Raw genomic sequence first — 13,342 nt, forward strand, 5'->3', positions numbered from 1 at the left:
TAGGTATTTCTCCTAATGTTATCCCTCCCCTAGCTCCCCACCCCCCAACAGGCCCCAGTGTGTGATGTTCCCCTCTCTGTGTCAATGTGTTCTCATTGATCAACTCCCACTTATGAGTGAGAACATGCAGCGTTTGGTTTTCTGGTCTTGTGATAGTTTGCTGAGAATGATGGTTTCCAGCTTCATCCATGTGCCTGCAAACGACATGAACTCATCCTTTTTATGGCTGCATAGTATTCCATGGTGTATATGTGCCACATTTTCTTAATCATATATACATATGTATATGTGTATATATGCATATATATAATTTCATTGTAGAAAAATGAGAATACCGTTAACCAATTTTCAAAAAAAATCACCCACTATTGTACCACACTAGAGACAAAAACTGTCAACCTTATTTAGGGCTCTATTTTTATTCCAGCCACTAAACAACATGTAATGATTATATCTGTGTTCATTATCAGTGTTTTCTTACATAAATGTGTCATAACTAATTAATCAATAGCTATCATAGGAGAGTAAATTCATTCTGATATTTTGGTGTTGCAAAATTCCTTCGTATTATTGATTTTCCCACTTCTGCTATTTTTTTCTGGTTAAATTCCTAAAATTATGTTTACAGAAACCCATTTAAGACTTTTTAAGGTCCTTATTATATATTTCCTAATGGCTTACAATAAATACATGTTAAACACATTTATCAAAAGTGTCCAAGAATATCTTTTTCCCTATATCTTGGCCCACCTTGTCTATGATTTACCATTATATTTCAGTTTCATCATGGAAAACTTATGCAGTGTTTAAATGCTAGCAGTTTTTATTTACCAGTGACTTTAAACATTTTTATTTGTTTATGGGTCTTATAAATGCATTTGCAAATAGTTTTTTATAGCCTTATCCAACATTTTATTTTATTAATATTTTTCTATTGATGTTAAGAACTCTTTATATAATAATTGTTCAATACATGTAAGCCACATGTTTAAAAAGCTAGTCTCTGCATATTTGTACATGTCCTTTATGTTATAGAGAAGCATTTATTTGTATAGTAAAACTTATAAGTATTTTCTCTTTCATTAAAAAAATATTGTTGAGCCCTGTCTATGGGCAAGAGACGCTATTACCAGAGTATTAATGGTATAAAAAATACACCTTGTCTTTCTCATGAGGGCCTTAAAGTGTTGGAGATAAGAAGGTAGATTTTTAAAATTACAGAAATAAATATATAGCTAATAATTTTCATAAATGTTATAAAGGGATATCAAAATGTTCCCCGGGGAGATTCTATAATCTATAGAGTTGGTGTATATGGGCAAGAAATGATGTTGGAGCTACTGTCTGAAGGATGACTTGGTGTCCATTATGTGTGTGGGGGGAATTAGGGGTTTGGGGTGGGAGGAAGATGAGGTGGATGGCAGAACTGGGTGTGTGCTGGTAGCCGAAGTAGGTGGTTTCCTTCTGATTTCTATATTTAGAGTCGAGCTTAGAAAATCTTTCTACATTCCCAAATTCTATCAATGTTTATCTATATTTTATAATGTATTTATTATTATTTTTTTTACCTGCATTTCCATCTTGAAATGTAATTACTATAGGATGTGAGGCAGGGATCTAGTTATCTAATTGCTGTTTTGCTGATGTTGCTTTTTCCCATCAAATGGTTAGCTTGCCCTTTTATTATTAAAAGATAGCCTCATCATATAATAAATTCTGGTAAATATGCTGGTCTCACGTGCCTATAAAATAATGTCAATGAAATTAGAATTAACTTATACACAGAAATAATGCATGTAATTTTAGTCATAAAAATGCAAAAGTGTATCATAAAATCATATCAGGTCTTTAATAGATGTCATGAGTACTCATATTAAAAATATGACTGAGATAAAAATAAGACATTTTTTAAAAGATCACTTGTACCATGGCACTCTTTCTAGAATCTTCATGGAAGGATTTTGCCTACTTCACAGTGGTCTATTAGGCTGGTGCAAAAGTAGTTGCGGTTTTGGCCATGGCACCATATTATGAAAGCTCCTTTTGGCAGAAATCCATTTGTTTCTACTTTTCTTATTTATCCTGAATATCTAACAGGTTTCTTTTTTATACAGCACTCATTAATGTGTCCATCTCAATAAACAAAGAGCTCATGTCCTTGGGGTAGACAAGCTTTTATAAACTGTGCACAAAAACACTAACCTTACAGTTAAAGATTGTAAATTGTTGCTGCCTGATAACAAACAACCTCTGTACAAAAGCAGTCACAGTTAAGTGAATGAAAAGGAAAGCTGTAAGTGAAAGGAGATATTTGCAACAATTATAGCCCCCAAAAGAGCTTGATATAGTAGAATATATAATGGGCGGCTTCAAATCCATCAGAGACAAATAAAGACAACCAAATACAAATAAAAGAAAGAGACTTTCATGGGCACTGTATAAAAGAGAATTCCTAAACAGGCAGGAAACATGAAAAGTTGTTCAAACTTATTAGCAGCCAGGTAAATGCAAATGAAGCCATAAAGTGATACCATCACACACTCACCTGGATTTCCATATTTAAAGACATTCACAATACTGAGTGTGGCAAGGACTTAGAACAGTCCTGTCCCATAAAACTTTTTGTGATGACAAAAATGGTCATTCTGTGCCATTAAATATAGAAGCCACTAGCTGCATGAGGTCATGTAGACCTTGAAATTTGGCTACTTGGACTAAGGAGCTAAATATTTAATATTTAATTTTATTTTATTATAATTAAATCTAAACAAGTATATGTGACTGGTGGCTACCAGATGGGATAGAGCAGATACAGAACCTCCATGGGAATTCCACTGTTGGTGGAAATGTAAATTAATACAAACTCTATGAAGAGTTTATGTCATTATTTACTAAAGTTGAATGTACACATACCCCAAGACACATCAAATTCACTTTTAGGTATATACCTAAAGACATTTTCAAAACTGTGCTCACCAGCATTATTTACAATAGCCCCAAGTGAGAAACATACCAAGGGTTCATCAGTAGTAATATCAATCAATAAATGAGTATTTTCATGCAATAGAATATCACATAGCAATGAAAATGAGCTAACCACCACTACACACAACATTGGCGAATCTCACAACCATAACACTAAGCAAAAGAAGCCAGATGCAAAAGAATAATTATTCTATGATTTAATTTACTGAGTATCAAAAAGATACTGAACTTGTCTGTGGTGCAGTCATAATTGGGAGGCTGGTAGAGAGGAAGCAGAGGAGTTAGTGGTGAGAGGATCTGCTTGCCAGATTCTTGACCATTTTTCAAAGATGGAGGTACATGCACAGGTGTGTTCTCTTGTGATAATTCGTCAAATGCATATGAATTATTTGTGCACTTGTCTGTATGTATGCTATAGTTCCATATAAATGGTAAACACAGCAAAAAATGGCATGTTAGTAGTGCATTTAATGACGTGGAAAATTATGCCATAGGGTCCAAGAATGTAAACTTCAATAACTCAGAGTAATCTCTGATTGCTTTGAGTTTTTAAAAAGTTTTAGGGATCCCTTACCTAATTTATTTTTTAATCTCATTTCCCTTTTATATATACACAAAATTGGTGTAACTAAATAAACAAAAAAGTGCTGTTTGAATATGTATAAAATACAAATTATAAATGATAAGAAAATATTGTATCATCTGTTTAAATGACGATGTTTACTTAGTCTCTTTCAGAGGCCAAAAACAGGGGTATGTCTTATCATTGAAGGTCTCTTAGATACAAGGAAATGCAGTGGCTATTTGATTATTGAGATTTCCCAAAGCAACACAAGACACTTTTTTTTTTTTTTTTTTTTTTTTCTGAGACAGAGTCTCACTCTGTCACCCAGGCTGGAGAGCAGTGGTGTGATCTCGGCTCACTGCAACCTCCGCCTCCTGGGTTCAAGCAATTCTTGTGCCTCAACCTTCAGAGTAGCTGGAATTACAGGCAGGCACCACCACACCTGGCTAATTGTTGTATTTTTGGTAGAGACGGGGTTTCACCATGTTGGCCAGGCTGGTCTTGAACTCCTGACCTCAAGGGATCCGCCCACCTCAACCTCCCAAAGTGCTGGAATTACAGGCATGAGTCACTACGCCCAGTCACAAGACACCTTCTTTATAGGACACAGAAATTACAGGACAGGCCATGAATCCAGAGTGAATTCAGATAGTGCTCCTATTGAGGCCAGATGAGAACTGAAGAAACAGAAGCAAAAGGATTGAGGAGGCATTGAGTAAACAGCAGTTCCTGATGGGAATTGGATAAATACATAAATAAAAATTTAAATAAATAGTAATAAAAACAGGAATTTACACATACAGGAATAAAAATGAAACTTCTCTTGGTCATTCTATCAAAATTGTGAGTGAAGCTTCCCTCCCAAGTATTGCCACTCCTGTTGAATCATGGAGGTCTAAGAGCTATTTTGCAGGAAGGAACGTCTTTGTCTATGAGTAGGTAAAGTCAAAGAAAAGAATTTAGTGAAAATCTATGTTTATTGGAAACTAGAATTATAGGTACTTTGCTAATTAGTTCAGAATAACCCATTTAAGTTGCTGTATATCCAAAAATACTACTAGGGCTTATTGGAAACATTCATCACTGTGCTACAATCTGACACATTTCATTTGGTTGATTTGTGTATAGGAATGCTCAAATTTTCTTCTCAATCCTTCAGTGCAAATGGGTATAAAAACTCCCAGTTCAGGGACAGGCGAAGTGGCTCACACCTGTAATTCCGGCACTTTGGGAGGCCAAGTTGGGAGGATCTCTTGAGGCCCGGAGTTCAGTTTAAGATGAGCTTGGTAATACAGCAAGATCTTGTTCTCTGCAAAGATATACAAAAATTAGCCAGGCATGGTGGTGTGCACCCAAAGTCCCAGCTACTTGGGAGGCTGAGGTAGGAGGATCACTTGAGCCTAGGAGTTCTAGGCTGCAGTGAACTAGGATCATGCTACTGCCCTCCAGCCTGGGGGACAGAGCAAGACTCTATCTCAAAGAGGAAAGGAAGAAAAAAAGAAAAAAAGAAGGAAAGAAGAAAGAAGGAAGGAAGGAAGGAAGGAAGGAAAAGAAAAAATTGCAGTGAGCCAGGATCGTGCCACTGCACTCCAGCCTGGGTGACAGAGCAAGACTCTATCTCAAAAAACAAAGAAGAAGGAAGGAAGGAAGGAAGGAAGGAAGGAAGGAAGGAAGGAAGGAAGGAAGGAAAGAAGGAAGGGAAAAGAAATAATTGCAGTGAGCCAGGATCGTGCCACTGCACTCCAGCCTGGGTGACAGACCAAGAATCTATCTTGAAAAACAAAGAAGAAGGAAGGAAGGAAGGAAAAAGAAAAGAAAAGAAAGGAAAGGAAAGGAAAGGAAAAGAAAAAAAAAGAAAAGAAAGGAAAAAATTGCAGTGAGCCTGGATCGTGCCACTGCACTCCAGCCTGGGTGACAGAGCAACACTGTATCTCAAAAACGAAAGAAGAAAGAAAGAGGAAGGAAGGAAGGAAGGAAGGAAAAAGAAAAGAAAAAAGAAAAGATCCTCCCAGTTCACATTCTGAGGTACTAGTAAGTTACATGGAGAAAACCAGGAAAATGCCCTGAGACTAATTAAGTTGAATTCATGATACTTTATTTGCTTTGTCTTTGTTCAAATGGACCATTGGTGACAACGGCTGCAACAGGGAGGATTTTGTGTAAAGACTTTTCAAATGGAGTCAGTTTCTTTTATGAGAAAATTACAAAGTCCAATGCATGTTAGGGATGGGAAGTCTTCAGCTAATATTTCAGCTTGGTTACTTTCATTCCTCCTCTTGCAAGAACTTTGCTATATGAAGAGGACCGTTGTTACTGAGTTCCGTCATGTTCAGCAGAGTGAAAATAAAATCCAAAGAATGCATAAACATTATCATGCTATTTTTTCCTAACCCTTTTAAACTTTTGCTCAATTTGATGTTAACAAAAGCAGGCATTCATAGTCTTATACCATTAGAAAATTTATTCTGTTGGCAACAAAAACAAAAACCAACAATCCCTTGTAGATACATGCATTGGAACATCAGCAGTTGCCTTCCAGGATATATTTCCCCATTGATTCATCCACTTTGATGTGTGATTCTGTTCATGTTCTTATCCTCTAATTTTATCCCCATGTAGCCAGCGCAGCATCTATGAAATAGCTGATGCTATGTCCATCTCCATGGGATACCTGATGAAACCACAGGCAATCCCTGTACCCCTGCTGGTGACCAGCTCAGGAATCGGGCAAGTAAACTTATTGTTGCTAATAAGATGAGGAAGAATGTCTTCTGCAAGGCTCTTGTGAGATGTGTCTTCCTAACTAGTAGATATACACAAGAGGAGACGGTCTCTCTGCTTCCACATCACATATTTCCCCCCATGTCATGCCCAGAACTGCACAGCAACCTTGGTGTATGTACCAAGCTGTATTAGGGTTCTCTGGAGGGATAGAACTAATAGGATAGATGCATATATGAAAGGAAGTTTATTAAGGAGAATTGACTCACATGATCACAAGGTAAAGTCCCACGAGAGGCCATCTGCAAGTTGAGGAGCAAGGAAGTCAGTGGTGGATCAGTTCGAGTCCCAAAACCTCAAAAGTAGGGAAGCCGACAGTGCACCCCTCAGTTTGTGGCCAAAGGCCCAAGAGCCCCTGGCAAACCACTGGTGTAAGTCCAAGAGTCCAAAAGCTGAAGAACTTGGAGTCCGACGTTCGAGGGCAGGAAGCATCTAGCACATGAGAAAGATTAAGGCTGGAACACTCAGCCAGTCTGTTCCTTCCAGTTTCTTCTGTGTGCTTTATTCTAGCCGCAATGGCAGCTGATTTGATGTTACCCACCCAGAGTGAGGGTGAGTCTGCCTCTCCCAATGCACTGATTCAAATGTTAATCTCCTTTCTCAACACCCTCACAGACACACCCAGGAACGATACTTTACATCTTTCAATCCAATCAAGTTGACAATATTAACCATCCCAGAAAGTTGTAAGGATCCAGTGTAGGACAATGGGCATATAGTTAACAATACTGTACCATGCACCTCAACATTTGTTAAGAGTGTATATGTCGTGTCGTGTGTGTTTTACCACAAGTTTAAAAATACTCCTGAGTATCTTATTCCATATACTCAACACCTTAGCAAACCTTAGTACTTCACTGCCCTTTTCTGGCTGCATGGCGTATCAGAGAATGTGTGGGCTTTGGAGTCAGACAAGCTTCGGTTCAAGTACTAGGTGATCTGGAAAAGGTTATTTAGCCTGGCTGGTCCTCAGGGTCATCTCTTGTAAACTCAGGATGGAATAAGACAGCCCCATCTATCTTCCAGCACCATTCTAAGGATGACTCATAGGCATTTCTCAGTCCTGGCAGTGATTATTATTTTTTGATTAGCATCTAGCCCTGTACCTGGAACATGGTAGGTGCCCAATAAATGTTTGTTGAATGAATAATTTAATTCATTATTAATGAATTTTTATTTTATTTTACCCTGCTCTTCACCATTTTTTTTAGTGCAATTACTCTTTTCCAGTTTTGAGTTGTATCCAAATTCTCAATCTAGTTAAGATTCAAAATTACATATCAGCTTGCTGGGCTAGCACTTTTCCTTACATCTCTCCCTGAAGGGTCCTCAATTCTGTTTCTTTTCTATGTGTCTTTTTTCCCCACTTCCGTGGACATGTGTCCAGGGCCCCTTGCCCCCAAAAGCCCTTCAACTAGTTATTCTCCAGTAGAACATTTTTCTGCCAGTAAAAATATTTTCTTTCAGGAATTGGCTAAAAGCTGTTTTCATAAAAACTTCCCCATATGAATTGAGCCTATAATTATCTTGCTCTTTCTTAGGATTTCTGCAGGGCTTATGCACACCTAAAGCGTACCAATTCACACTTGGTTCCGGGGTCTATAGTAGTCACAGAAACATGACTCCTGTCATGAATGCAAGCTAGGATGTGGTCCCTAAAGCAGGGGATGTGTCTCGAATGCCTCTTCAATCCTTGTACAGTGTCTAATACAGTACTGCTTCCACAATGTTGAGCAGCAGTCCTTAAGAGGGTGGAGTTTAGAATTTGATCTTTGCAGACCTGAGTTTTAATCCTGACTCTATAACCTATAAGCAGTATAAGACAGTTACCCAAACTGTCTGTTTCATTTGTCCAGTGGGGACACTACCCATTTTACAGGGTGTGATGGTTAAGTTCAGGTGTCAACGTGACTGCCTTAAGTAATACATCAGGAATTGGTAAAGCATTGTTTCTAGGTGAGCCTGTGCAGATACTCCCATGAAGATTGGTGTGAGCTGCTGGACGGAGTGGGGAAGATGTCTTCAATAGAGACAGGCCCCATCCAATTCACTGAGCGCCCAGATAGAAGAAACAGGGCAGAGGAAAGGCACTTTCCTCCCTTTCTCTCCTGGAGCTGGGATTCTTCTTTTCCTGCCCTTGAACACCAGAACTTCAGGCTCCTTTTATACTGAGAATTACACCATCCACTTCCCTAGTTCTGAGGTTTTTGGTTGTGACCTGAGTCACGCTCCTGGCATCCCAGGGGCTCCAGCTTTCAGACAGCCTGTCCTGAGAGTTTTCAGCCTCTAATTCCCCTAATAAATCCCCTCTCATCTATCTTTGCTGATATGCTGTTGGTGGTGTCTCTCTGGAGCCCCGATTAATCCACAGGGGTAACGTGAGGGAGAAATGAGGTCGTGCATGGGGAGCATTTCACACCCTGCCTGACACATGCCCAGGTCCGATAGGCTGCAGCTGCATTTATTCTAGAGCTTAGCATCAGTGTTCAAAACAGCGGAAGGCCTTCCCTCTGGTACCCAGCCATCGTGTTGAGCTTCTCCTGTCATTTTTCAATTCCAGAGTGTTTTTTGAGAGCAATTCTGTGTCCTGTGTATCACTGACGTGGGGCCAAAAACAATCTGTATGCGTGGGGATCTGAAGCTGGGAATGACCAATAGGTCAGAAAGTTCTTAGGAGTCAGGAGCAGAGGAAGTTGCATGGTCAAGGGGAATCGACGTGAGCCTTCCTGCCATGTGTCCTATTTCCTGCGGTCTAATGAGACAGAGACATATGTGTGTATACATCATCTCATGCTTAGCTCTTTAATATGTACAAGGTGTTTTCAAATTCTCCCACCAACTGTCTTTGACAGCTGAGAATCTCAAGATCACCTGTTGTTCATGACTGTTGTCAAGGGGATCCTCCCTTTAGGGACACAGGAAGATTTGCCTATAATGCTAGGAAGCTTTGATATCTATTATTTTATTATAAAAGCCAACTAAAGCTTTGCCGCTATATTACTTCGGGTCTTTACTCATTCCACTGTTTATTTTAAGCCTGAGCTTGTGGGTAGTTGGAAAAGAAGGGAAAATATGTAACACTCTTATTAACTAATTTTACTGTGTATATAACATGTAGAATAAAGAAAGACTTAAAGGAAGATGTAGTATTTGTGAATGCTCCAACAAATTAATATATTATTTAAAATATTGATTTCTGATTAAACCACTTATTGTCTATAATGAATTAAAACAGTTTGTGAAAATAAATTCACTGATATTTTTGCATTTGTAATTTCAAAATCATAGTAACTTTCTGAAGCTGAAAATGCCTGAAACACAAGTCTGCCAATCACCACAATAAAACATGAAGCCCTAGTGAAATAGCTAGTCAGGATGGGTTCCCAACAAATAGCAGTTGAAGCTCCTACTGCCAGGAAATGATGAAAGAAACACGGTTTAAGTGCCATGGATAATTATTTCAATGCCAAAAGAATCATCACAGACTGTTGTGACATGCAGAGCTTGAATGGAAATATGGCATTAAAATAAGGTGCACAAAATTAGTTCTTCAATGTAATTTTGAAACACATTGCAAAATTGCTCCTTAATATACACCAAACCCAAAAGTGACCACTGACAAGATGAGTTTATTTCAGTTTTTATGCTGTCATTATGGAAAAAACTATAGCAGGAAGTTCACCAATTTCCCTTTGGAAAGATATATACAACCACAGCCAATAGGCTTTCCTAAAAGACAGCAGGAGCTTTTCATTCTGACTTGTTTCCAATCCGTAACATACAAATATTTATCGTTCAGGGTCAATACAGCCTTGCAAATAAACAGGCTTTGAGTTATACCAAGCATGCTCATTCTTATATGGTATTTCCATATAAGAAATACAAAAGAAATATACCACAAAATGATGGTGCTCAGGACATGGGGCAAGGCCCTGTTTCTGTGGTATAGCGTCCTAGGTTTCGTAGGATTCCATAGGAGGCAGCTACAAGATCAACATGCAAAGCTCTGAAATCCCTTCCTAAGCTAATGAAGTGAAGCCATGACTGCACCAAGGAAAGGATGAAACAGAACTCATTTGTTGTTTCTCAAATGATGCTACCATCTCTTCAAAGCCACCATTAATTTAACATCTTTAAAGCTCTAAGAACAATCTATGTAACAAGTGAAAACTGCCTATAAAATTACTGCTTTACATCTCAAACCCTTACTATACGGAAATTAATGTTTTCATAATCACATAAAAGTTTAACGTGCTATTCATTATAAGATTAAAGGGCATGAGTTATTCTGTCCATGTAATTAGTAACAACTGGAAATTAAATTGGGAGAATTTTGTACTCTTTTCTTCTTAAAATAATTTCCTTTCTCCTTTTGCCTGAGAACCATGCTTGAACAATACTAACGCCTTACCTTCTAAAATAAATGATTATATATAATATATAAATATAAATGTTTTACATATGTATTTATACATAAAATATATATTTACATATAAATATGTTTTATGTGTATTTATACATAAAATATATATTTACATATAAATATATGTTTTATATATGTATTTATACATAAAATATATATTTATATATAAATATATATAATCTACACAAAAACATAAAAATACATATATTAATATATAAATATGTATAGTAGGTTCTAGTATATATAGAAAAGGCCTATGTATTTCTAACATGTGTATATATAATCTATATCTATATATTTATATTTGTATATTATATAAATATATAATCTATATTTCTATATTTGTATTTACATATTTTATATATAAATATATATAATCTATATAGGTTTGTATATAGTAAATATAGTTGCATATTATATTTTATTTACATATATTTGTATATACTAAATTCTACTATATATAGAAAAGACCTGTGTATTTCTAATGTATGGAAATATGAAATGTACTTTTTGTCTCCTCAGTTGCAAAAATAAAAAGGCTTTTATCAAGTAGATAGATTTTGCTCTATTTTGAATTTTTCTTCTTAATTATATTAGATTGTAGGGAGGGGACGCTGAAAGGAAAGAGGTGGAAACGATTCTTCCATCGGTTTCTATAACCGAAAAGGTATTTTAACAATGAAACCTGTAGGTAGAATCCAGTTCTTGGTACTTGGTGTATGTGCTAGCAAGATTGCATGAAGAAACAAACCGTATAAGAAGCGGAGTCATCCTGTGAAGGGGAAAGTTTTCTCCAATGCTCAGCCACGACGCAATCCTTATCCTCCTGTCTGGCTAACTGTGACCTGTCCCTCTGACCTCAACCCCGCTGGACCCCACTTCCCTCCCTCCCCACATACCACTTGTTCCTTCCTTCTGTCCTTTCTCCCTCCCCACACACCACCTCTTCCTCCTCCCTCCCTCCCCTCATACCACCTCTTCCTCCTCCCTCCCTCCCCCCACACACCTCTTCCTCCCTCCCTCCCCACACACCACCTCTTCCTCCTCCCTCCTCACACACCACCTCTTCCTCCCTCCCTCCCCACACACCTCTTCCTCCCTCCCTTTCTTCCCACACACCACCTCTTCCTCCCTCCCTCCCCACACACCACCTCTTCCTCCCTCCCTCCCCACACACCACCTCTTCCTCCCTCCCTCCCCACACACCTCTTCCTCCCTGCCTCCCCACACACCACCTCTTCCCCCCTCCCTCCCTCCCTCCCCACCATGAGAGAACACGGAGTCACTCAGATCAATTTGCAACACATTCATTTTATTATCATCAGAATGGCAAACACCCCGCTGGTGAGATCTCTGAGGTCTGGCGGCTGGGCCTGAACTTAGTCGCTGCTCTCGGAGACAGGGAAGTACTCCACCGTCCACACACTCAGTGGTTCCTCCAGCTCGGTCTCCTGACTCAGTGGTTCCTCCAGCTCGGTCTCCTGACTCAGTGGGTCGTGCTGGCTCCCCTCGCTCACTGGCTCCTCCGGCGGCAGCTCGTGCTGAGGCAGCTCCTGGCTGGGCTGGTCGCTGGGGCCGGGTGCCGCTGGCCCGCTCTCCGCCTCAGGTGCCGTCACGGCCGCCATCTTTGTCGCAGCCGCCTTCTTTGTCGCAGCCCCTTTCTTCCTGCCTCTCCCTCCACGAGCTGCTTTTCCCTTCTTGGCCACCTTGGTAGTCTGGAAGGACAACAGGGAGATCACAGAAGGGCTGTGGTTTAGGGACGAGGATGGAGGAGGCTGGGAACAGGGACGTGTCCTCAGAAGCGGTGGGGGCCGGTTGGGGGGTTGTGCCAAGTGAGGACAGGAGAGGCTTCTTGTGAGGAAGGAGGCGAGGGGAAGACGAGGAGGAGCTTGGGAGGGTCACTCACCTTCTTCTTCGGGCCACTGGGGCTCAGCTGAGAGGAGGACTTCCTCTTTCTCGTCTCCTCAGCCTTGGCCGGAGGTCCCGAGGCGCTCGGCTTTGGACTCATCTTCCGCAGCTCAACGTCTCGCAACGGTCGACTAACTCCAGGCTGCCTGGCCTCCCTGTGTATACCCCTCTCGCGATCCCAGGACGAGACAATCACGCCCCTGAGCTGTGATTGGTCAACACTCCACTACCCAGCCAATGGTAGCCCTGGGCGGGAAGGAAGGCCTTATACGTCACAAAACACCATCAGGACATGGCGGATGAAGTCGGGGGCGGGGGATGGTGACATCTAATGAGGAAGGCAGGGTGCTCTAGTTGGAGAAACGGAGATTTGGGTTAGCACCCCTAAAGATAATTCCCAAACTGACATGTCACCCCTCCTAAACTCCCCATGTTCAATTTTGGCAGATGACGTGGCACAGGAGGATATTTCTGCCATATGTTTCCCCCGGACCTCCCATTCAGTGGTACATTCTGTTCCTCCACACCTGCCATCATTACCCAGTTTCTGTGTGACCTACCTAAAATCCCTCCATGCTAACTGGGGTGGATGGAGGGCTATACGAAGACGTCAATCATCCCTCTCTCCTAGAAATTCCTCTGCTACACCTTGAGGATCATTCACTTCTTGGATGCCATGA

The 13,342-nt window shown here is 40.0% G+C and overlaps 1 protein-coding gene across 1 annotated transcript; it reads right to left on the reverse strand.

Moving 5' to 3' along the window:
• Positions 1-12,045: 12,045 nt before the first annotated feature.
• Positions 12,046-12,835, reverse strand: LOC129529790 (variable charge X-linked-like). The gene is made up of 2 exons (NM_001427445.1): positions 12,661-12,835; positions 12,046-12,469 (listed from the first exon to the last, which is right to left on the reverse strand). The coding sequence occupies exons 1-2, from the start codon at positions 12,760-12,762 to the stop codon at positions 12,134-12,136; spliced, it is 438 nt and encodes a 145-aa protein (NP_001414374.1). The 5' UTR covers positions 12,763-12,835; the 3' UTR covers positions 12,046-12,133.
• Between the last annotated feature and the right edge of the window lie 507 nt (positions 12,836-13,342).

The sequence above is a fragment of the Gorilla gorilla genome, chromosome X (genome assembly GCF_029281585.2).
Source record: "Gorilla gorilla gorilla isolate KB3781 chromosome X, NHGRI_mGorGor1-v2.1_pri, whole genome shotgun sequence".
Lineage (NCBI taxonomy): Eukaryota > Metazoa > Chordata > Mammalia > Primates > Hominidae > Gorilla > Gorilla gorilla.